The 23,810-nt window shown below is 32.6% G+C and overlaps 2 protein-coding genes across 5 annotated transcripts; both read left to right on the top strand.

Annotated features, from left to right (window-relative positions):
- Positions 1-5,824: 5,824 nt before the first annotated feature.
- On the top strand, positions 5,825-8,412 carry LOC107957700 (putative laccase-9). Of its 4 annotated transcripts, none has more exons than XM_041112095.1 (7): positions 5,825-5,979; positions 6,204-6,355; positions 6,438-6,682; positions 6,765-6,890; positions 6,996-7,581; positions 7,660-8,009; positions 8,142-8,412. In XM_041112095.1, the coding sequence occupies exons 1-7, from the start codon at positions 5,881-5,883 to the stop codon at positions 8,177-8,179; spliced, it is 1,596 nt and encodes a 531-aa protein (XP_040968029.1). In that variant the 5' UTR covers positions 5,825-5,880; the 3' UTR covers positions 8,180-8,412. The 4 variants fall into 4 exon arrangements, with proteins under 4 accessions (XP_040968029.1, XP_016748745.2, XP_016748743.2 ...); XM_016893256.2 differs by having other exon boundaries at positions 7,657-8,009; XM_016893254.2 differs by having other exon boundaries at positions 7,657-8,009; positions 8,111-8,412.
- A 12,597-nt stretch (positions 8,413-21,009) lies between these two features.
- Positions 21,010-23,502, top strand: LOC107957699 (laccase-15). Its single transcript, XM_041112093.1, has 5 exons — positions 21,010-21,186; positions 21,376-21,527; positions 21,636-22,009; positions 22,095-23,054; positions 23,148-23,502. Exons 1-5 carry the CDS (start codon positions 21,025-21,027, stop codon positions 23,276-23,278), a joined length of 1,779 nt encoding a protein of 592 aa, XP_040968027.1. The 5' UTR covers positions 21,010-21,024; the 3' UTR covers positions 23,279-23,502.
- Positions 23,503-23,810: the final 308 nt, after the last annotated feature.

Raw genomic sequence — 23,810 nt, 5'->3', positions numbered from 1 at the left:
ATAATTTATAAAAGAAGAAGAAAAAGCAGCCATTGGTCCAATTCATTTGATTAGGGGTGAGTTTTAAGTTTCTGAAATCACAATACCCACCCTACCGAAACTCCAAAGTCAAAGTGTGTGCTATAAAAGATTAAAGGTTTAAAAACAGAACTTATCTAGACACGTTATCTGAAAGACAAATCATAGTCAAAGTCATACAAAAAAATTCGACGTGATCCTCTACCCAACCTAATTTGTCATTGTAAATGGACTTTTTCATGAAGGCTAATTATGAAGGTAAGACAAGTTACATGCAAATGGACTCTTCCATTTCCCACATGGACGAAGGCTCATTGCTCACCGATTACGGTTTTAAGGGGTGTAACTAAAATTTTTAAAAATTTTGATAAGTCTAATTAAAAAATTTAAAATTTTTAGAGATTTTTTTTTTAATTTGAAAGTTTAATAATATTTTTTTAAAAAAAATTGAAGGACTTTAAAAATTGACCTAAAATCCTTATACCCTAATGAGGATCTGCCTCATATGGTTATAATTTTTTTTTATTTAACCAACATCATTATTTAAAATACAATCAACAACTTGACAACGTGAGGACATATTGTAGCCACCTTTTTTTTTCTATTTCTTGGGTTCCAAGCTCATTATTTTGGTACCTATACTTAAACTCATTAAATTATTAATAAATTTATATTTAGTTATTTAACTTTAAAATTTTACAAAATAGTTATTAAATTAGTCGAAAATTTTTACTTAAGTCACTAAACTATTAAAATTGTTGTTGTATGGTTTTTTCTGTTCGCATTGCTTTGATCAATCAAAAGTTCTCATTTCTGTTCTCTTCTATAGTTCGATTTTTTCATGAAACTGTTTTGAGCATCTCAAATTTGTGAACCAAAATCTAAATAGCCTTTTTCTCTATCCCCAGCATTGATCGTCAGATCAACTTGAATCTAATATATGTTTTTATACTTGTCGATGAGTATTGATTCACAGTTGTGATCATAGAATTGTCACTGAACTCACTAGCTGACTTAGAAAAAATTTAACAACTCAATGATTTCCACTGGCAAGCCCCAACTGAGGACCACTAACCACCTTAGAAATTCAGCCCACAGATATCTTTCCTTCCTCGACACTCCCAACATACTTATAATCATTAGCAAATAAGTTGCAACCCATACCTCCATTTGAATCCACCAAGCCCCCAACATCTTTCTTAAATCTTGAAGATTTTTTCCCTAAATTCCTCAATTTGGAATTAGAACAACCCTTCAATTTTGTAGCAACTTCACCCGAAATTGCCATATCCATAGACAACCCACATTCATCCAGATTTTTAAAATCATTCAATACCATAAATCTCGACCCCAAACTTGCATTTCTTGAACCCCCTTCCTATGGTTTCACAACTCTTTTTGACCTACCAAGATTTACGCTCAACCACCATCCATGGTCTATACGCTGACCCCTCTCCACTGTTAGTTGATTCAGTTTACCCCAATTCCCCATTTTCTAGAACCTTCTCACTATTCGTTGTCATCGTTGGTGATGAGCACATATCCTTCATGTGGCCATATTTTCCATAGGAAAAATATATTGTAGGCAAAGCTTCATACTCCACTCGTTGCAACTCTCCGTTCACCAATACTTGAGATACCAACGGCCTATCAAGATCCACAAAGACAATCATTCCAGCAAAACCTCCCCTAGTCTTGCTATCTGTATTAAAGTCTAACTTTGCCACTTTAATATTTTACCCACTAAAACCCCAACTGCTTCCAAGATGCTCCTTTTGCACATAAATCTCGAGAGACCCGAAGCCTAATCCATTCAAAACCACACTTGGGTAAGGTTTCTTTGGATTAAAATATTTAGTCCATGGTTGAACAGTAAGGTATTGACCATAAATAATTCATGGACCTTGTGAAATAATAACATTGTTGAAATCCTCACTACAATGGAACTTAGCTAGGAAATACACATTCTCGATATCCATTAAATTAAACGATTTTGACAGTCTCCAAAAGCTACTGATTCAATTGTGAAGGGCGGCGTCTCCAATGTTTCGCCCCGGTAACTTCAACACTACCGTTGTCTTCATTTCCTTAAATAGGATCTGCTGAATATGATCAGAAAACTTTATAGTTAGGATTCCATTGCTTATTGATTTTTTGACATCTCTTTCCATAAGCTCTACCTCATCACCACTGCCACTCCCAGCACCTCTATTCTCCTCCCTCTAATTAGTATTCCCTTCCCCAATTAGCATATGTTTACAGGACACCTTCGGCCTCAATTCCAAGTCCACAAGCATATCATCACCAACATCACCCTCACCCCTTTTGAACCAGACTTTTTTCGTATCTTGATCATCAATCGAACAGGACTCGAAAACCTTTTCACCACTTAGAAAATTTGCCATCTTCAAATTTTTTAATTTAATTAGTATTATTTAAAACTAAATTTTTATATAAATAATTTTTTATGTAATACATAGTAGAAACAAAGTAAAATTTAATTACTTGTAAATCGGTTTCAATATACTTATATATGTTTTACAAGGTAAGTGAATAAATGGTAAAAAGTTGTCAAAGCTACAAAGACTACGCGGTTCAAAGATATGGGCTTGAAAATAAAGCTATAGTGGAGGCTTTCGAAATTGAAGATAATCTTTGGAGGAATATTTACCAATGTTTCTAGTTTGGCTATTTAATTGTGTATGACTTGAGAGAAAAATATAGTAGTAAATTGTGAGAGCTATATTTTGATATACAAAAATAAGAGTGTTTAAGGTTGTGTTAAATTATTATTTTGTGTATTGAAGTTATCCAATCTGTGTTGACAATTTTTGTGTTATTATTATTATTATTGTTGTTGTGACCACTACTATTATAATAACATAATCATGACGTCAATTCAATATTTATATACCTATATGTTAACACATGCCACACACCCACTTGCTTTTTTTCTTTTTCTTTTTTTTTTATATATAAATTTAGAAATGGTTTATTTTTAATTTGGTCCTTGTAATATAAGCTTAAATTTAATATTTGATTTTTATAATTTAAATTTTAACATAGTTTATATTTTTATAACAATATGATGAATTAGTTCAGTATTTTTATAATATTATTAATAAGTTTAAGTAGTTAATATCGTTAATTTTTCAATTAAAATGTTACGTGATTATATATAATTTGGAAATAGATTTTTAAATTTTAAAAGTAGAGGGATTAAATTATTGAAAATAAAAGTAGGAAGACTAAATTCTGAAGTATAGAGACTTAGAGTCATGGTTGTTTGAACCAAATTGGTTGGTCAAACCGGAAACTGGTCAAGGTATCGGACCAGGAATCGACAATATATCCATTTGGAGAAAAACATCAAATCGGCTGATCTGCGAATTGATATGGACCGGTTGAACCATGATAAAGAATCGATTGAACCATTTTTTTTATTTTTTAAATATTTTATTTTTATGATCTTTTTAATGATTTATTTAATCCAATTCTATGAACTAGTGGCTTGATCAATTCAACTGTTGATATCTAGTTCTAAAAATCTTGCTTAGAGTATATTTTAATCTTCAAATTTTTACATTATAATTTAATACAAATAAATAATCGATTCGACGTGAGTAATAAATTTATATTAAAAAGTATACCAATAAAATAATTTAAAAAATGGAAACATGCAAAACTCCATAACAAATGTATAAAGAGAAATGAAGATAAAAGTCATTGACATAGTATTTGTGGACAGGTTTATCAGCAAAATGTAGTCAGAAATGGAAGGCCGTTCTTCTCCTATGCTTCACGAGACGAATTTTCTTTTTATTTTGCCATTTAGAGGGAAAATATGATTACAAAGTTTATTACATTATTTTGAAGTTTGTTATTTTACATTTTTTATATAAAATAAGAAATATATGCACATAAAAATTGAATTTAAACTTTCATTTGTATTTTATGTTATTTATATATTTTTTATAAATGTATTTATTATATAATTCTATTTTCATGTTCATCATGCGTGTATCATAATCTAGTATAGATAATATCGTCGATTAAGTTAAAGCTACAAATTGATTCAATATTAAATATTTTATAATACTATTTTTAATATTGAATTTTTCTTTCACCAACATGATGCCATTTTGAAAACATGTTAACATAATAACATTTTGACGTGCTATAATATGAGTTGAAATACAATTGGAATGTGTTTAATATTCTTAATTTTATTTATTTATTTAAAGTTTTCTTTACTAACACTTTAAACTAGTTTTTTTTTTTATTTTAACTTCGTACATATTACATTACGTTTCATTATTTACAATACATACGCATGTAAGAAAAATATCAACAATGTTTAATATTATGATAGTGGCAAACATCTAGAACATAAAATTTGGACATGCATGTTTATATAAAACCAACTAATGCATAGAAAATGTTGTCCTAAGTTAATCAAGGCGGCAATGGTGGTATAATGGCATACAAACACAAATGGAGAAAAATCTCATAGCATGAAATAAGTGAACAAGAATAAATATATTACGTGTCCGTTATTTTCAGACATGGATGGCTAACTAACTAAAACATTTCAAACTGTGGATCATGTTTCTGGAGTTGTAAGAAACCAATGAAAAGTTTGCTTGGTTTTCTATAGAACGCGTTGACACGCAACTGTATGCAATATGTTGTAGTTTATTATTTTGATGCCCTTAAACCTCAAACTAATTATTTCAAAGTTAGCAATTAAGAAAGTCGTGAATGGTAGGCTAGCTAGTTGGATAATCTCCAAGTTATATGAATTTGAAAGACGTAACCATGCACGACTGAATTCAGCTTTGTTTATTTCTACGTACATTAATTTTCTTTATTAATGAACCTACCAAATTGGATCCATGCGACTAGTCATACAAATGCATTTTTTGGTTTACGGATATCTTTGTTTGTTAATATAGGTCAAATTACTTAGGAAATTCATATTCTATATCAACTATAAAGATGCTTACTTAATCCTTCATTTTTTTTCTTTTAAACGTTAAAGCTTATTAATATATCTCAAATGTTAACGTCAATGATGTTCAATGAATATTTTATCAATTAATTTTTTTTAAAAACATATGTAATATATGATGAATAATTATTTAATAAATTCAAAGGGAAGTTTTAACATTACAAATTAATTTAAAATTTTATCATATATCTTTTAAAAAATAAATAAAACATTCCAGTTGTAAATATATTATTAGTAGAATTTTAATAGTTTTACTTCTTGCTTAAGTTTCAAATATTTAATTTATCTATAAGTATTAGGTGCAATAGTTTATATTTTTAAAAATTGAGAAAATTAATTTTCATACAAAAAAATAAACGGATGATGTAAACAAATAATTTTAATTTCCTTATAAAATTATCAAAATTATATAAAACAATAACTTCATAATATTAAATAACACGAATCATAAAATATTGCGGATTATAAAACAACATAAAAATAACTTCCCATCCAAAGTAAAAAAAAAAAAGTCAAAAATCTATCACAACTCAACTACAAGCTTATAGAAATGATTCAACAGTAGCTTAAAATATTATTAAATGAAACAAGGACAGCAAGGAACAAGCTGAATGAAAAGAACGTTAACTAAATATCATATAGAGTTGACATGGTCTAATTGGAACATAAAAATCCATATTATGTATAAAAAAATCCGACTTGCTTAACTAGATAACATGTCATGTTCCGTGTAATCTTTGTTCCAAGTGAATCAATAACTAGCTTCTTTTCCTATAAATGGTTGAATTTTATAGCCCAAAGATAAGAAAATTCAGGGGGAGAACTAAGAACACAGTAGAGAGAGAGAAAAAATGGGTTTACAGCAAGATACAGTGACATGGTTCGTAGGGATTCTATTTCTAAGCACTTTGTTCCTGTGCAGTGCTGATGTACATCACTATGAATTCTTTGTGAGTATCCTTTTTCCTTTACATGTCACAGTTGTTTCGTCTAGATTTTTTTGAATCTTACGTTGATTAATCTTAAACCTACTTAATTTACTGACTACTCATGGCGGTTGGCTTGGTTTTTTTCCAGACAGCAAAATGATTACTATCGTTTCTTTCTATACTTTTCGTTGATTAATAACAGTAATGAGATATCATTTGGTTGGTTTTTTATTTTTTTATTCCAGGTGCGAGAGTCCAACTTTACGAAGCTGTGCAACACGACGACATTGCTGGTCGTAAACGACAGTTATCCAGGGCCTGAAATTCGGGTTCGAAGAGGTGACACTGTCTTCGTTAATGTCCACAATCAAGGAAACTATGGCTTCACCATTCACTGGTAACTATAATTCATTCCTCCAATTATAATTTCCGTAAGAATTGAATTCATCAGTGATTAAAAAAAATTAAACATGTTGCAGGCACGGCGTGAAACAACCAAGGAATCCATGGTTCGACGGTCCCGAGTTCATAACGCAGTGCCCTATCCAACCAGGAACCAACTTTACGTACGAAGTCATTTTATCGGACGAAATAGGAACCCTTTGGTGGCATGCACACAGTGACTGGACTCGCGGTTCCGTCCAGGGAGCCTTCATCATTTTACCGGCCGAGAACGAAACTTATCCATTCCCCACGCCAGACGCGGATCAAACAATCATACTTCGTAAGCATATGTTTGGATTTTTTGGTTGTGTTACTCATATGACCATATGAATAATAATTTGATTTCTTGTACGTATATACAGAATCATGGTACAATGGGGACTACAAGCAAATCATCGATCAAGCACTTGCAACCGGTATCCCTCCTCGTCAACCTGATGCTTATGCTATCAATGGAAATTTAGGAGATACATACGGATGCACTAATGGTACGTTCTAGAGTTACCAAGTCCTGATCGAGTTTATCGGCTTTCGAATCATTTTTTTTTCTTCACTGTAAACTGACCTAACATTTTGTAAATTGGGTGTTGCAGATACAATATTCCGTATGCAAGTTGATTATGAGAAGATGTACCTTCTCCGCATAATCAATGCAGCAATGAACGAACAGCAATTCTTCTCCATCACGAACCACACCCTCACAGTCGTCGCCCAAGATGCCTCCTACGTTCGAAGGTTCACAAGCGACTACATATTGATAAGCCCTGGCCAAACCATGGATGTGTTGGTCTCCGCCAACCAAAACGTGGGCCAATATTACATGGCTACCAGGCCTTTCTCTGATGCCTCTGCTATGCCTCCTGACAACATCACAACCGGCATTTTCCAATATACGAACAGCGAGGGCGGATTGAATGCTTCCTTGATAACACTGCCCGCGAGAGACGATACAAATGCTACCAATAGTTTCATCAGCCGAATTAGAAACACCAACGTCACCCAGAATCCCCCATTGAATGTGCCAACGGGTATCGATAGACGAGTGTTCATTACAATCGCCACCAACACCGTGCCTTGCAACACCTCGCAATGTCTTCTACCTAATAGATTTGTTGCAAGTTTGAACAACGTCAGCTTTGTTTTCCCACGTATTGACATTCTCAAGGCATACTACAACAGGTATAGCAATTATAACATCGCTAGGGAAAAAAATTGTTTCATTGTTGTATTTTTTAACTTTTTCTATTATTGTAGTAGTACCGGTGGTGTTTTCACCGAAGATTTTCCCCTTAATCCACCAGTATTCTACGATTTTACTGGAAACTTGACTGGTTTCAACACGAGAGCTGAGTTAGGGACGAGGGCCGTTGTGCTAAACTATGGGGAAGCAGTTGAGATTGTGCTGCAAGCAACCCAATTGGGTGGTGGTGGAAGTCACCCAATCCATTTGCACGGTTTCAGCTTCTATCGGGTGGGAAGTGGTTCCGGAAATTTCAACAATGAGACAGACCCACGCACCTACAACCTGGTTGATCCACCCCTCATTAACACTATCCACGTTCCTGGTAAAGGATGGGCTGCACTCAGATTTTTTGCAAACAATCCTGGTAAGTTTTCAATTAGAGAGAAGAAAGAAAAAATCTCATCCTCTTCCATCCTCCTTTAAAATAAAGTTAGTATTAACAAATTTGATATATCATATTTTCACGGGTATGGTTTATGCATTGCCATTTTGAAAGGCATAGTAGCTGGGGAATGGACACTGTTTTCATTGTGAGGAATGGTACCACCACGGAAACCAGCATCCGCCCACCGCCGTCTACCATGCCTCGTTGTCCTGGAACCTAGAACCAGTAGAAGGATATAGTTGTGGATTTACATTATTTTTAATAAACTAATGGATCAAATTTTATTCGAATTTCTGTTAATAAGATTATATGGAAATGTAATTTTATAATAGAATTGTGATCGTTGTAAGGATGATTTTATATTGGACTATTATTTCATCAAGGCTATTAAAGTCTGTTTTATTTGTTAGAAATGATCTTTAAATAGTTACAGGGTTTGCCCCCAAAGTTAAGGCTTTGAAATGGCGTGGAGCCATGAAACCTTTTTAGTTGGAACCTCCTTTTTCTTTTGTCACTATGGAAGTTACCCCACAAGACATACATGTGAACGAGACTGAAAATCTGCAATTTCTGGACCAATGGAACCAATGACCTTTCTTCTCGTGTTGAATAAGGAGAATGATAAAGATAGGATTATAGTTCAAAGGCCATTTTAGTCATTTGAAAGATAAGGTTATAGTTATGAATACAATGGAAAAAAATATTATCCTTCTTGGTTTGGTTGGTGGGTCCAATCTTCATTCATTATCTTAATAAATTCAGAGTAATTTTTACATTCGTAAAGTTGAGTTTATCGTCATGACCAACAAGTACAACAATCAAGACATTTTCAACAGGAACACCTTTTTTATCTTATTTTGATGGACTGAATACTTTTCATAAGGAATTATAAAAAATGTGACTATTTTTTCAAGAAAATTTCAACGAAAAATACATATTATTCCCTCATTTCTATTGAATTCGATCATAATCATTGCCTATATATTTTAAAAATCGTGCACCACAAATAGGAATTAATAAAGAGGCATATGATCCCATAGAAAGGCATCACGATTTCTTATGAAAAAAACTATTTGCTGATATGGAAATAAAGATATCAAATTCCTATTAAAATAACTAGAAGTTCTAACTAATAAAAATCCTAATGAACAAAAAAAAAAGGATAAAGGCTCAGCAAAAATTGCTTGTTATTCGAGATCCCACTATAAATTCTATCAATATAGATTCTGATCGCTAACTCATATATACTAGATCCAATTACATTTTATTTGAATTGAGAGAATAACAAAAAAAATCGACTTAACTTTTTTTATTTCTGAAGTAACTCTCATCAACTAGTACTATTTTGATATGAACTTTTAGAAGGAATTCATCAAATTACTTCGATCTAATATCATCCCCTTTATATGATTGCCCATACGGATTTACTAGATATATAAACTTTAATTTCATACATTCATTCGGTACCAATCCACTTGCTATAATTCATTTAACCCTATACAATGTTTAGGTATGCATAAGAGGCAGTTTGACCTCAACCTCTATCTCAATTCCAACTTTTGTCTCGACCATAATTATTTTACCTAACACCAACACTTTCATCCACCGGTACACTTATGTCACGACGCAAACATGAATTCCACCCTCCTCCGACTTGACTTTCAAAAGAGCAAGTTGGAAACAAAACCACTTATTTATCTGATTTTAATTTTTACTCTGGAAAAATACATTAATTTCATTTAGAATTGTTAAGGGTCACAAAGTGACATCAACTTAGGAAAATATCAGTTTATAAGATAAATAAACTTTTTATATATTTTGTACTGTTTTCATAATCAAATCCAATTTGTGGATGAAATTAATATAATCAATGTCGAAATTATTTTTTTATTTCTTCGATTTAAAAATGATGGATCGACTTTTTGGAAAGCGAAAATGGAGTTGCCACCAATCTTTTCTTGTTTAGGTGTGATCGGATCACCTAGAAATTTGGGTTGTTTTAATACAACATTTTGGTTTACTAAAACAATGATTTTGGTCTACGAAAATATGAAAAAATAGGCTCGGGAGTCAGTTACGTACGAGGAAGGATTAGCACCCTCATTACGCCCAAAATTGGTACCAAATCGATTAAATACTGTCTTTTTGTCTAAAATTAAAAATGTTTTTAAAATGTGGTTCTTGTTAATAACATTTGAATAACCCAAGTCCATTGCCAAAAATCTTCTTGTTTCGACGTTCAAAAATTTGTAATTCGAAAATAACAAAAGGATGCCCAACTATTTGGTCCAACGAAAAATCAATACCCAGCACAGTAGGGCACGATTCCTCGAATTTCCAAACATTGACCATTGCCTCACCTTGGAAGATACGAGTGAAATTCCGAAGAGATATTTGATTATTTTGAGCAAATAGGAAATTGCAACCCAACGCGATAGGGTACTATTCCCCGAACTGCTAAATACCGAACATTTCCTTTATAAGTTTTTTTTAGAAAACATGAATGAAATTCTAAAGAGACATTCGATTATTTTGAGCAAACGAGAAATTGCAACCCAACACGTTAGGGCACGATTCCATGAATTGCTAAATATCGAACATCTCTTTCATTTTAATGAAATTTTTTAAAAGACATGAGTGGAACACCGAAGAAATATTCAATTGTTTCGAACAAATGGGAAATTGCAACCCAGCGCAATAGGGCACGATTCCCCGAATTTCCAAACACCTAATATTGCCTTTATTTGCGAAAAATCTGATTTCGAGGTAATAAATAAATGAATAAAACGAATAAAAAGACAATAACGAATAAGCTAGGAAATATTCGAGATTAAAAAGAACTAGTAATAAATAAACAATCATTATGTAAGACTAAAGAATGATAGTACAGTGAGGATAATAATAATATTAATAGTAATAATACAAGTAATAATTTTGGGATGATGTGTGAAATTATATATATGTATGTGAACATATAGATAAGTAAACAATATATATAGTAAGTGAAGAGTAAAAGGTAAAATAAGTGTATTTAAAGAGTAATGGGTAAAAATATAATAATAATATAATAGTAGTAATAACGTAATAGTATTAGAAATATACGATATATAATATTGAAGTTAAATACATAATATATACATGTTAGAAATAATCATAATATTAAAAACAACTATTAATAATACTACATAAATAGATATATAGTAGTATTATATACATGATATAATTAAAAATATATAAACGTAAGATAATATGGGAAATAAAAATATATAAACGATATAGTATTAGGGTATATACAAAACAATAAAAATACAATATTAAAAGATATATATATATAAAATGTATACATAATATAATATTAAAATATTTACATGGTATATACATAATAATGTAAAAAATAAACTATTAGTAATATTATATAAATATATACATATAATAGTAATAATAATATAAAGGTATTTCATATAAACAGATATACACGTGAAAAAAGAAAAGAAAAAAATAATAATCACAAAAGTATGAAATCAAAATAATATGTAGAAACATGTTTATTCTAAAAAGAATAACTGAAACTTAATTGAGAGAACAAAATCCAAGAGATAACTTACAAGTAAAACAAATTATTGAAACAGAATTTTGGGCTAAAATTAATTGCGTATAAATGTCTGAGGTCTAAAATTGAAAATGCCCCAAATCTTAAAATACCGCGCAAAGGGGGCAAATTGCAATAGCACACAGACTGCAGGGCCAATTTAAAATAATGTAAAAAACTTAAATATGACCCGATTGAAGGCTAGCACAAATGAGGGGACCAATTGCGCAAATTACCCAATTAAAGGTAACATGCGCATGGTCCCAAGCAAAAAAGTTGATCCCACTCCCCATGCTACTTTGTTTTATTATTAATTAATCCCGCTCCCCATGCCACTTTGTTTTATTATTAATTAAAACCATATTTTATTTCTCTTTTATAAAAAAAAACCTTTTTTTAAAAAAACAAAAAAAAAGTTAAAACACCACCCTACCATCCTACATTCATTTTTCAAAATAGAACGAAGGCTCTCAACTCTCTCACCCTCTAAACATCCGGCCAAGGTCCGGTCACCAGACCACTGTAGTGGCCGTCGGTCGTCGATGACGGCGCTGCCATCCACGCCCATTTTTTATCCCTTTTCAGATGGATTTGAGGATCAAGCCCTCCTAGCCCAAAAATGTTTTAAAAAAACTTTGTCCTCTCCTTAGAACGATTGTAACATCGGGGAGGAGCTCTTCCGACAACGAGAAGGCCAAACGACTCCGGTGAGTCTTTTTCTTTCTTTTCCTTTGTCGCATATGTATATAAATATAAAATAAGAGTAAAAAAAATAAAAGCAAAATAAACAAGAACTTAAAACAAAAGTCGAAAACTTTGAAGCTTTTTTTTCTCTGTTTTTTTTTTCTTTTTTCAAAAGAAAATGCCCCCTATTTACAAATGTTTTTTTTTTCAAAATACAATCGATCCCCCCTTTTTGACTCAACCACGCCGAATGGAGGGGAGGGCTCCGACGACGCGGCGACGGGGTCGGATCTGGTGAGAATCCCTCCTCTTTCCTTTTATTTGCGTTTTTTTTGTGTATCTTTGTTTAATTAGATTTGTATAAAAAATAAAAGAAATATTAAAGAAGCAAGAAAACGAAAAACGAAAAACGAAAATAAAGAGAATAAAATCGGAGATCAACCTTCGGTGTGTTTTTTCTGTTTGATTCCTTGAAAAATATGCGTGTGATTCAATTTTTGGATCCCTTCCCTCTTTTTTCTCTTTTTTTTAGTACAATCTCTTCCCTCTCTTTTATTTCCATATTCGTGTTTTTTTTTCAAAAAATCCGAAATTTCAGGCTTTATAACCGAAATACAATGGATTTACTATTGTCTATTTCCTTGTTTTCTTGCTTCTTTTCTGCCCCTTTTTGTTTTTTTCTTCTTTTGGCTTTTGCAGGTGTAAGTGGAGCAGGTGTGTTGGTGGCAGACAATAGGGGTGGCACTAGGTGGCTAAAGTTTTTTTTTGTGTGTTCGGGTTGGGCTAGTGTAATGGGATTAGGTTGGGCCAAAATTGAGTTTGGGCTTGTAACTGGGTAATGAGCTAAGTTTAATTTGGGTTTGGTTTTATTGGGCCCCGGGCAAATTGGGCTTGTAACAATCAAGAATGTTTTGAAAGCTTTACCTTGGCATGACATAATTTAAGTTTCTCCTTGAAAATTATCTATATATGTTGACTCAAGTTTCAATTTTCACATGGTTTTTCTCACTCTTTACAATTTGTGTTGGAGGTAAAACTGGATTGGTGGTGAGTGTGTAAGTTTGCAATGTGATTTGTTTTCTAATTAGTAAAATAATAATTATTGTTATACAAATTGGTAGTCAATAATTTATATACATTATGGTAAAATCATTCTTCAAAGCAAGAAGAATTCAAACATATTTTCAAACATAAATACCCATAAAATAAAAACTGAAAGTCCAATCCTTAGAAAGACGAAAAGTCAAAAAAGAAAAAAGAAAAAGCTTGTTTTATTTCAACTTTGGCGGAGTTTCTAATATTTCAAACATGGTTGAAGCTGTGGAAATTAAGCTTCTTTATTCAAGAATGCTGCCATTAAATTCCCAAGGAAATTGAAGATTTTGAAGATACATCCACAAGGAAAGGAAATTGAAAGCGTCCAGCATTATTATTATATTATTTTTTAATAATTTTAATTTTAATAGAAGTTAATAAAATTCGTATTATAATTTATAGCATTAAGATTTTTTTTTAAATTATAGCATCAATTCGAATAACTTAATTTAATTATCGTTATATATTTTTATATATAATTATAAAATGATCATTCAACTATTTAAATTTTTTTATTTAATTGGACTGATAAAATCGTTGTTATATGACTTTCTTTATTCGTATAACTTGTACCAATCAAAAGCTCTCATTTCTCTTCAATAGATTAGTTTTTTTCATGAAATAGTTTTTAACGTCTTGAATCAATGAATTAAAATCTAAATAACTTTATTCTTTAGTTTACAATACCAATTTTTAGATCCACAATTACGATCGTCGAATCATTGTTTGAAACTCGTTAGTTAGACTTAAAAAAAAACTTAACAGTCCAGTAACTTAAATAAGCTCATTAGTTCGAATCCGGCGATCGAGTTGGACGTGGGTGTCACAATAATATCTTATAAGTATATCATATCACTTTTTATAAAGCTTTTATAACACACAAATAAATTTTTATAATATATTTTTTGGTATAATTTAAAAAAGAAATTTAAGATTTAAATAATATAATTTTTAGTTATAATTTTATAAAATTCACATAAATTATTTTTTATAATATATAATTTTTAAATTTTTTATCATAATCTTGAATATTTTTTTAAGTTAATTAATTTATGAAGTGATTTGAGTATAATTACTCTTTATGTTTTAACAAAAAATGAGACATTCCCTCTCAAACCAATGGCACTTTAGTCATTCTTCATTCTCTTGCCTTTAAACCCTAACCTGTCTCCTCTCATTTGTCACTCCTCCTTTCCCTGTCTTACGTCTTCATTACTGTTTTTTTTTCCTCTTTTGTGCCGCCGCCACCAGCTACGGTAATATTGGAGATGAACTAGGACTTGTATCTTGATCATGTTATTTTCGGTTGAATGCATTCTTTGGGTAACGTATCATCATGCTATTTATGTTTTCTGTATATCATTTGTATCTCGATCATACACTTGCATGCCCATAGTTGAATGCATGATAATCTAGTAGTTTTCTATAATGGGTTTTTTTAGGCTGTTCTTTTTTTCCTTTCTCGAGTACAATATGAACATCTAATGCTACTGATTAGTAGTATGGTCTCACTGGGATGGTTTGTACGAGTCTTTAGCTTCATTGATCTTCCGGATTTTGTCAATCTCACTAGATATATCTTATTTGCAATCATAGTTTGCAATGCAAGGTCTTTTGCTGCTAGATGAAATCATTCAAAGCCACTCTAAGAGTTGTGCTAAAACTGAAATATTAGCTGTCTTTAATGTTATTATTAGTTTAAATGCTTAATGTATTTGCTTTGGGGCAGTTTTTGAACTTCAATCATCTCCTTTTTTTGATGAACTTCATATGCCATCAATTATAGCATCTCCCTCATCTTTACTCGATGCCTTTTATTCCACCATTTTCTTGTTTAACCTTAATGATTACTTTTCTTGTTTGTTGTCTGGTGATACTTAAGAAAGTACGTCTAGTGAATCTTTCAATGCCTTCGATTGTGTCTGTGTAAAATTTGCATGATGAATTTCAAAGGTTTTGATATGTGGCCAATGATGAGAAGCTGTCATGTAGGGTAGTTCTTTTGTTTGTTGCTTCTGTTTACTTTTATGTCTAAACACCGAAGCAGATTGGAACGAGAGAAATGGGTTCCTCTATCGTTTAATTATAAAAACAATGAAATCTGGGCGAATTTTACTTTCTTTGAATTACATCCTCCTTTTATATTGATTAGAGCCATTGTGGCCTTGTTGCCTTTTGCTTTCTCAATGTATACTATTTCAAGGAGATCATAGTTTTTTTCTCTCTGCGATGTTGTGCAGGGTTTTAAACACTTATGTCTTAGTTTTCATTGTGATTCTACTGTTGCTGTTATTTTGCCAATGATGGAAAACTCATCTTTGATTGGATGGTTCTGTTTTTTGATTCATCTCTGGCTTTTGCACTCCACCTCCTTTCGTTCTCTCTCTCTCTCTCTCTCTCTCTCTCTCTCTCTCTCTCTCTCTCTCTCTCCTCCACCTCCTCCTCTTCTGTCTACGTAAACACGTTTGTGTGTATGTATATATATATACTAGGTATTTCTTTAGTGGTAAGGTGGTGTGTGAAAAGCTATTGATGAATGCATTTACCGTGAACTATACATGATCTTGACAAAGCTATGAGATCTGAGGGCTCTATTTAGTTGCACTTTTTCGAAAGAGGCCAATTTAGTCCAAAGAAAACCTTGTATGGTGTTTATCCTTTGACTTCTGGCATTAATAAATTCTATATACAGTGCCAAACCATAAATATGTGTATGTCTATTTTTCACGATTCTTCTTCCTCTGAGTTTACTGTAAGTACATGTTTATCTTTTTTTTGCCGCCATCACCAGCTACTGTAATATTCGAGATGGACCAGGATTTGTATCTTGATCATACTATTTTCGTTTGAATCCTTTTGTTGGGTAATGTAGCATGTAACATGCTATTTATATTTTCTGCATATAATTTGTATCTCGATCATTCTCTTGCATAACCATAGCTGTATGCATGGTAATTTAGTAGTTTTCTGTAATGGGGTTATTTTAGGCTGTCCATTTTGTCCTTTGTTGAGGATAATACGGAAATGTAATGCTACTGATTCATTGTAGGGTCTCTCTAGGATGGTTTGTATGAGCCTTTAGCTTCATTAGTCTTAAGGATTTTGTCAATCTCACTGAATATATCTTATTTTTAATCACAGTTCACAATGCATGGTCTTTTGTTGTTAGATGAAATTATCAAAGGCCTCTCTAAGAATTGTGCTAAAGTTGAGATACAGCTCTGCCTTTTTTTAAAAATTATTTATTATTAATTTAAATGCTTGATTTATATGCTTGGGACAGTTTTGAACTTTCATCATCTCTCTTTTTGATGCACTTCATAGGCCATCAATCATGTCTCCCTCATTTTTAGTTGCTGCTTTGGAAGTGTTAAACATTTAGTTGTTGAAAAACTCTTGTCAACCTTTTTTCCTGTTCAACACCTCAATGAGTAGTTTTCATGTTTGTTATCTTGTGATACTTATCTAGCAAACCTTTCAGTGCTTTTTTTTCCATCTGCCTAACATATGCTCAATGAATTTCAAAGGCTTTGATATGTGGCCAATGATGAGTTGTTTTATGGCGTATTCTTTGTTTGTTGTTTCTGCTTACTTTTACCCCTGAACTCTGAAACTGTAGATTGGAATGAATGTAGTGAGTTGTTTGATTATGACAATGATGACATGACATCGTCCTTTTATATTGTTGTTATAGGCTTTTATGGTATCTGAATCTGATTAGAGCCTTTGTGACATTGTGCCTTTTGCTTTCTCCGTATATACCCTTCTAAGGAGATCATAGTTTTTCTATGTACAGTGTTATGTAGGGTTGGAGACACTTGTGTCTCGGATTTCATTGTGATTCTACTGTTGCTGTTATCTGCCCAATGATGGAAAACTCATTTTTGATTGGATGGTTCTGGTTCTCTATTCATCTCTGGCTTTTGCACTCCACCTACTTTCATTCCCTCTCTCTCTCTCTCTCTCTCTCTCTCTCTCTCTCTCTCTCTCTCTCTCTCACAATGTACACATGTTTTGTGTGTATGTATATATATATATTAGATATTTCTTTGGTGGTAAGGTGGTGTGTGAAAAGCTATTGATGAATGCGAGTACTTTGAACTTTACATGATCTTGACAAAGCTATGAGATCTGAGGGTTCTTTTTAGTTGCACTTTTCCAAAAGAGGCCAATTTATTCCCCAAAAAGTTGTATATGGTATTAAATGCCATAGAGAGTGCCAAACTATAAGTATATATGTGTATTTTATTCACTTTTCTTTTTCCTTTGAGCATACTTTTCTGGGCAGTCTTAGAAATATATCTTACTTGTTGTGTTAAAGTGTCTTTGTTATTTGCAATTTTAATTGGATTATTATTTGATATATTAGCGGTAGAGATTTTTAACTCCACAAGAGGGCTTAAGAAACTGCCACGTGTCTTGTTATTTAGTTTTTATTTTTTAAAATATCAATTAAAGACACTTGGCAGTTTCTTAAATCTGCTTGTGGAGTTAAAATACTGATAACTCTCGGATGGGGTATTAGATCAGAAGAATCCTTTGGATAATGAACTATTGGTTCTAAGCCATATTTGGCGATGAATCAATAATTCGAAGTGCTTTTCTTGCGTATTCTTGATAAACTAACGTACATATATAGATATAGGAGGATCTGTTTGGGAAGTAAGAAGCCCCTTTGACATCTCTTCATCTGCAAATAATTCTCAGTGTGAAAACACATAGACAAAGGGCTGATCTTTGTATAGGGAAAAGAGTAGATCTGTAAGATCCCAAATGAATTGGCTTATTCGAAAATGCCTTGTTCTTTGGAAGATCTATCTCGTGCCTGGTACTGCAAGGGTCCATTCTGCAAGAACGCTGAATCATTCTCTTAAAGCTCATTCTTTTCATCATAAATGATCTACGTGCCTTGAAATAACCCGGCCCAATAGGGAAATCCCAATTCATTGGGCCTTTCGATACAATCAAATAGAAAGCCCCAAGGGCGCCATATCCTAGGAGTTAAAAAACTCCACAAGTGTATCAAATAGTAACCCTTTGTAATTAATGCATCAAAGAAATGCAGACTTAGTATTTTTGGTTGATTAAATATGCATTTATACATCTATTTGATCTTTACCATCGTCTGAGGCTGAATTTTCCAGTTTTATATGATGACGTGTTTGTGTGTAGTTCTCACATGTTTTTCTTATATGAGAGTTCATTTTCAGGCAACCTTAGAGATATGATTTTCTTGTTAAAGTTTGGTCTCGAGAATACTTTTACTTAGCGGTCTTTGATAATATTTCGCGTATCCACGAGCTCTGCCTGGTGATTGATACCTTAGCTTACGTGCATAGAGTTTGCTATGATATTGTTGTTGGCCTCCATCCTTTGTAATAATTTTGATCACTAATTTCTGTTCTTTTTCTTGATTATTACTATTTGTTAGTCTTGTTTACACTATTGATGGCACTGGTAGTAGAGGATGTATGAATGACATTCTTGATGAAATGCTTAGGACAATTGAGTCTTGACCCTTGAGGGCACTGCAGGTTGGCCCTGATATGGTGATCATATGACGAGAGTTGGATGTTATCCCTACTAGGTTGAAAAGCTCTTTTAATTACTAGTCATTTTGGTTTTCCTTGAAATTTTCTTCATTGATACTAGCCCAAGCCGTGTTTGAAGATGCTTGTAAAGCTAAAAAAATGCCATGTCTTTAGTGTATTTTTAGGAAAAGAAAAAGAAAAAGACAGATTTTCGTAATTACATATTTTTCAAAGCTATTAGCTTGGTTTAAACATATGTTTAAGGAATTTTCAATTTTAATACTACATATTTTTTTTAATGGATAAATGTAGTGTGATTAACAGCAAGGTTTGGCTTTAGCTTTAAATGGAAAATAGCGGAATACAGAGAAGACTTAGTTTGAATGAAATTTCTTTTCCAGGAGAGTTACTTGTATTTGAAATCAATATAAATAGAGGGAAGCCCTATCCTAGTTGTTTCTAAATTCTAACCTAATTGCAGCCTGAATATCGTAATCTTCTAGATCTGCTTTCTCACTAATTATTGAAAGAAAAGTATGTTTTAGCCAAATCAGTCCCTTCATTTCTTGTTCTTTTTCTCGGCAATGCATACACCTTCCATCACCTCATTTATGCCTAATTCCATACCTAATCTATCTCAACTACCCACTTTTCCCTACATTCAGTGAATATTTATTAAATAAGACACATGAATCTATTTGTGTATCAAATAAATGTGGGGGGGTTTTCTACCAAATTTATTTAGTTAATTAATTATTCAATTGAGTGTTAATAACTATTGATTTTTATTGAGATTGTTGATATAATTGTAATTTTAAAAAAATTAATTGTAATAAAAGTGCTTTTTGGCTTATTTTCTTGTTCATTTAAGTTTTTAGTTTTGCTCTGGTTATTCATATTCAATTTAAGATCCAAGTATAATGGTTATAAATAGAGATATGATGATACAAAATCCATCAAATACCTGTATCTAACATTTACTCTTTAAATTGAGATGACATTCTATAATGACACTTACTCTTTTGTAAATAAAAATAAGGGAGCTTTAAACAAATATTTCCATTAGTAGTATATTTTTTTACGGGGTTAAAATCCACAACCAAGTTGGATTTTTGGAGATTGACGCAAAGGCAGAAAAAAAAACATTAATTGGCCCAAAATTTCAAATGAAATATTATTCTCTAGTTGAGCAATGTGTCATCTTTATCAAAAGATGATTGGAGATCTATGTCTTAGGGTTTCCAAATAGGCCGAAACGATGTTGATTACAGTGCCATTTATTTGTGGCACGTTCCTTCCAGTTTGGGCTAAAAACAACTTTTCGAGAAATAACAGTGTTTGCCTCAAAAGGTTGAAGCACATGGAAAGCTCAAAGCTCCACTTATGGTGATCATCTTTTGGTGTGTTAACCTTGTTGGTATAATCTCATCCATCAAGTAGTTCAATATTCCACTTATTCCAAACATCATAAATTTCAACAAACTCCTTTCTAATTAGATATTTCCTTCACGTTTCAATGAATGAACAAATAATTCGAGATTTAAATTATTGTGGCAGTATATATTCAACCTATGAAATATTATTTATTTAAGAGAAAATTTCTCATAATTATGAATGTAAATTTTTGCATATATTTCGTAACGGATTCTCAAAGTTTTTCAAAGTGAAATTGAAGTGATGCATATCTTGGCAATAATAGTTGTAAGTAATAAACTAGTTAATGTTAAGATTATGTGATGGCACAAATGGTTGAATTAATCCTTCACCACAGCATTCCCTTCATGACTCTTGAAGTAAATTCAAAAGGCAATGGTTTATGAAAGTAAAATGAGAAGTGATTAGATCATTAGATGGTGGGTCATTTTGAGTTTCTCTAACCCTAATTAATTCTAAGCAGGAACATAAAAGGTTAAATGCTGAAGGAAAGTAGTCTAAATCAAGTTCTTAAAAAATATACGATATTTGGATGCCTTTCTTCCTTTTTATCCTTCTTGGAGCAATCTAGCTTACCAACTTCTTGGACAGACATTAAAGTCTATCAGTTTCACCTATTTGATGCTCTTACTCTCTAACTTCATTATAAAATCCTTGGGAAATGCCTTTTTGCATTTATGGTGAAAAGGGTTCATGCCAAAGTTCTGCCACAAAAATGATTTTGCCTAAGAAAAGCTTAATCCTTATTCAAATACTTCGCTTCCTAGTACTCTACTTTCATCACCAACCTTGCTCCCTAGCAATAGATGAATATGAATTTGTAGTAAGTGCTAATTATAAAAGAGATTGTAATTTGGATATAACTCTTAACATGTTGGGTCTTAATTATTAAGAGTGGATATAAACTAATTAACCCCACTAAACATAGGATATATACATCTTTTGTTAGGTTAATTGCTTTAGTAAACTGCCTTAGTTTCTAACATATATATATATTCATGTATCTCTGCAGGTGAAAGAAGCTACATACACAAGATTGTGCAGTACAAAGAAGATTTTAACTGTAAATGGACAATTTCCAGGGCCGACTATAGAAGCTCAGCATGGAGATACAATTTATGTCAACGTTTATAACCAAGGCAAACAAAACATCACCATTCACTGGTATGTCTCCACTTGATCACCAATTCAATGAATATATATGTGTATATATATCCTTGTTGCTAGAGAATGTTGGAGCAAATCATTGTGTTTATGTAAATCCTGGGACAGGCATGGAGTTCTACAGCCGAGGTATCCATGGGCAGATGGACCGGAATACATCACACAATGCCCTATCAAACCTGGAGGAAGATTCAGGCAAAAGATTATATTTTCAACCGAGGAAGGGACCCTATGGTGGCATGCTCACAGTGACTGGTCAAGGGCTACTGTTTATGGAGCTATTATCATCCACCCAAAGGTTGGAACTAGGTACCCTTTCCCTAAACCCGATGCAGAAGTGCCCATAATATTAGGTGAATGGTGGAAAGAAGATATAACAAAGGTTCTCCAGCAAATGCATGACGCTGGAGGGGACCCTAATATCTCTGATGCCTTTACTATCAATGGTCAGCCCGGTGATCTTTACCCTTGCTCTAAACAAGGTACCTTTTTTTCCTTTTCGGGTTTGTATTTAATGCATTTGTTAAAAGAGTATAAATCACAATGTCACCTCGCTTATTGCTGCAGGTACATTCAAGCTAACGGTGGATCGAGGCAAAACTTATCTACTTCGCTTGATAAATGCTGCAATGAACATCATTTTGTTCTTTGCCATAAAAAAACATAATCTCACAGTTGTGGGCGTAGATGCAGGCTACACCAAGCCACTCAGCAGTGAATATGTTACCATTTCTCCTGGACAGACCATAGATGCCTTGTTATCTGCCAACCAAAAACCCGACCGATATTACATGGTTGCTAGGGCTTATTCTACTGGTTCCAATCATCATTTCGATAACACTACGACCACTGCCATCGTTCAATACAAAGGAAAATACAGCAATCCAACTTCTTCTTCTTCTTCTTCTTCGTTGCCATCTCTTCCTTTCTACAATGATACAAATGCGGCCTTTTCTTTTCTTGGTGGTCTCAAGAGCTTAGCCGATAAAAAACATCCAATTGATGTCCCATTACACATCAGAAATCGAATTTTCACCACGATTTCCGTTAACTCTTTCCCTTGCCGAGACAATAACACTTGTGCTGGTCCTAATGGAACTAGGTTTGCTGCTAGCATGAACAACATAAGCTTTGTTAATCCATCGACTGCTTTGCTCCAAGCTTACTATCAGCACACCAATGGGGTGTATGGGGATAATTTTCCCGACATGCCACCATTTTTATTCAATTTCACTGACATATTTCTTCCCTTGAACTTAGAAACTCCGAAACGAGGGACCGAGGTGATGGTGTTGGACTATAACACCACGGTGGAGATTGTTCTTCAAGGGACGGCATTGATGGGCGGGATTGATCATCCTATTCATCTGCATGGTTACAACTTTTACATTGTTGGATTTGGGTTAGGGAATTTCGACATATACAAGGATCCTGTGAAGTACAACCTCAAAGATCCCCCGCTTCGAAACACGGTGAGTGTACCCATCAATGGCTGGGTCACCGTGAGATTCAAGGCAGACAACCCTGGTAAATTATTGCTTTAGCCTTTCTCCATTATCATAATTATAATAACTACATGTGATTGGTGTTACTAATTTGATTAAAGGGTGGATATTGTAGGAGTTTGGTTACTGCATTGCCATATAGACCGGCATATGACTTGGGGGATGAAGACTGTTTTCATAGTAAAAGACGGAGACCAGCCCGAAGAGAGGTTACTGCCTCCGCCACCGGATATGCCACGGTGCTGATAAATCTCTGCTGAAATTCCATCTTTATAATTGTTATAATTATTATTATTTTTTTAAAATTGTAATGCTTTTTGGGCTAGGTCATGGTTTAAATTCAAAATTGTTGTTCGAACTATGGTCATATACGCCGTTAAATAACTCGTGGTTGACAGGCACAGTTAAACTTAAATGAGCATTAATTCAGTTGATTAATTCAATGGACGAAGGTAAAAAAATTGATAATATAATTTTGTGTGTGTGTGTGTGAAATAAGTAAAATTAGATTTAAATTTTGAGATTATGTCACATTATTATTTAAAATTAAAAATTTATATAAATTTTCAAGTAATGACATGGTATAATTTTAAAGTGTCGCATACAGTTTTCTAATAATCGAACTAGTGGTTGAATCGATCAAAACATTAGTTCTCAATTCAATCGATTTGATTGGTTCAAATGCTAGGCCAACAATAATTAAATAAATAATTTAAAACTATTAAGATTAAAAAAGAAAGAATTTATTAAACTAGTCCAACCTTTTCAACTACTTATT

Source organism: Gossypium hirsutum, chromosome A05 (genome assembly GCF_007990345.1).
Source record: "Gossypium hirsutum isolate 1008001.06 chromosome A05, Gossypium_hirsutum_v2.1, whole genome shotgun sequence".
NCBI classification, from domain to species: Eukaryota; Viridiplantae; Streptophyta; class Magnoliopsida; order Malvales; family Malvaceae; genus Gossypium; species Gossypium hirsutum.
This window is presented reverse-complemented; position numbering and strand designations above follow the sequence as displayed.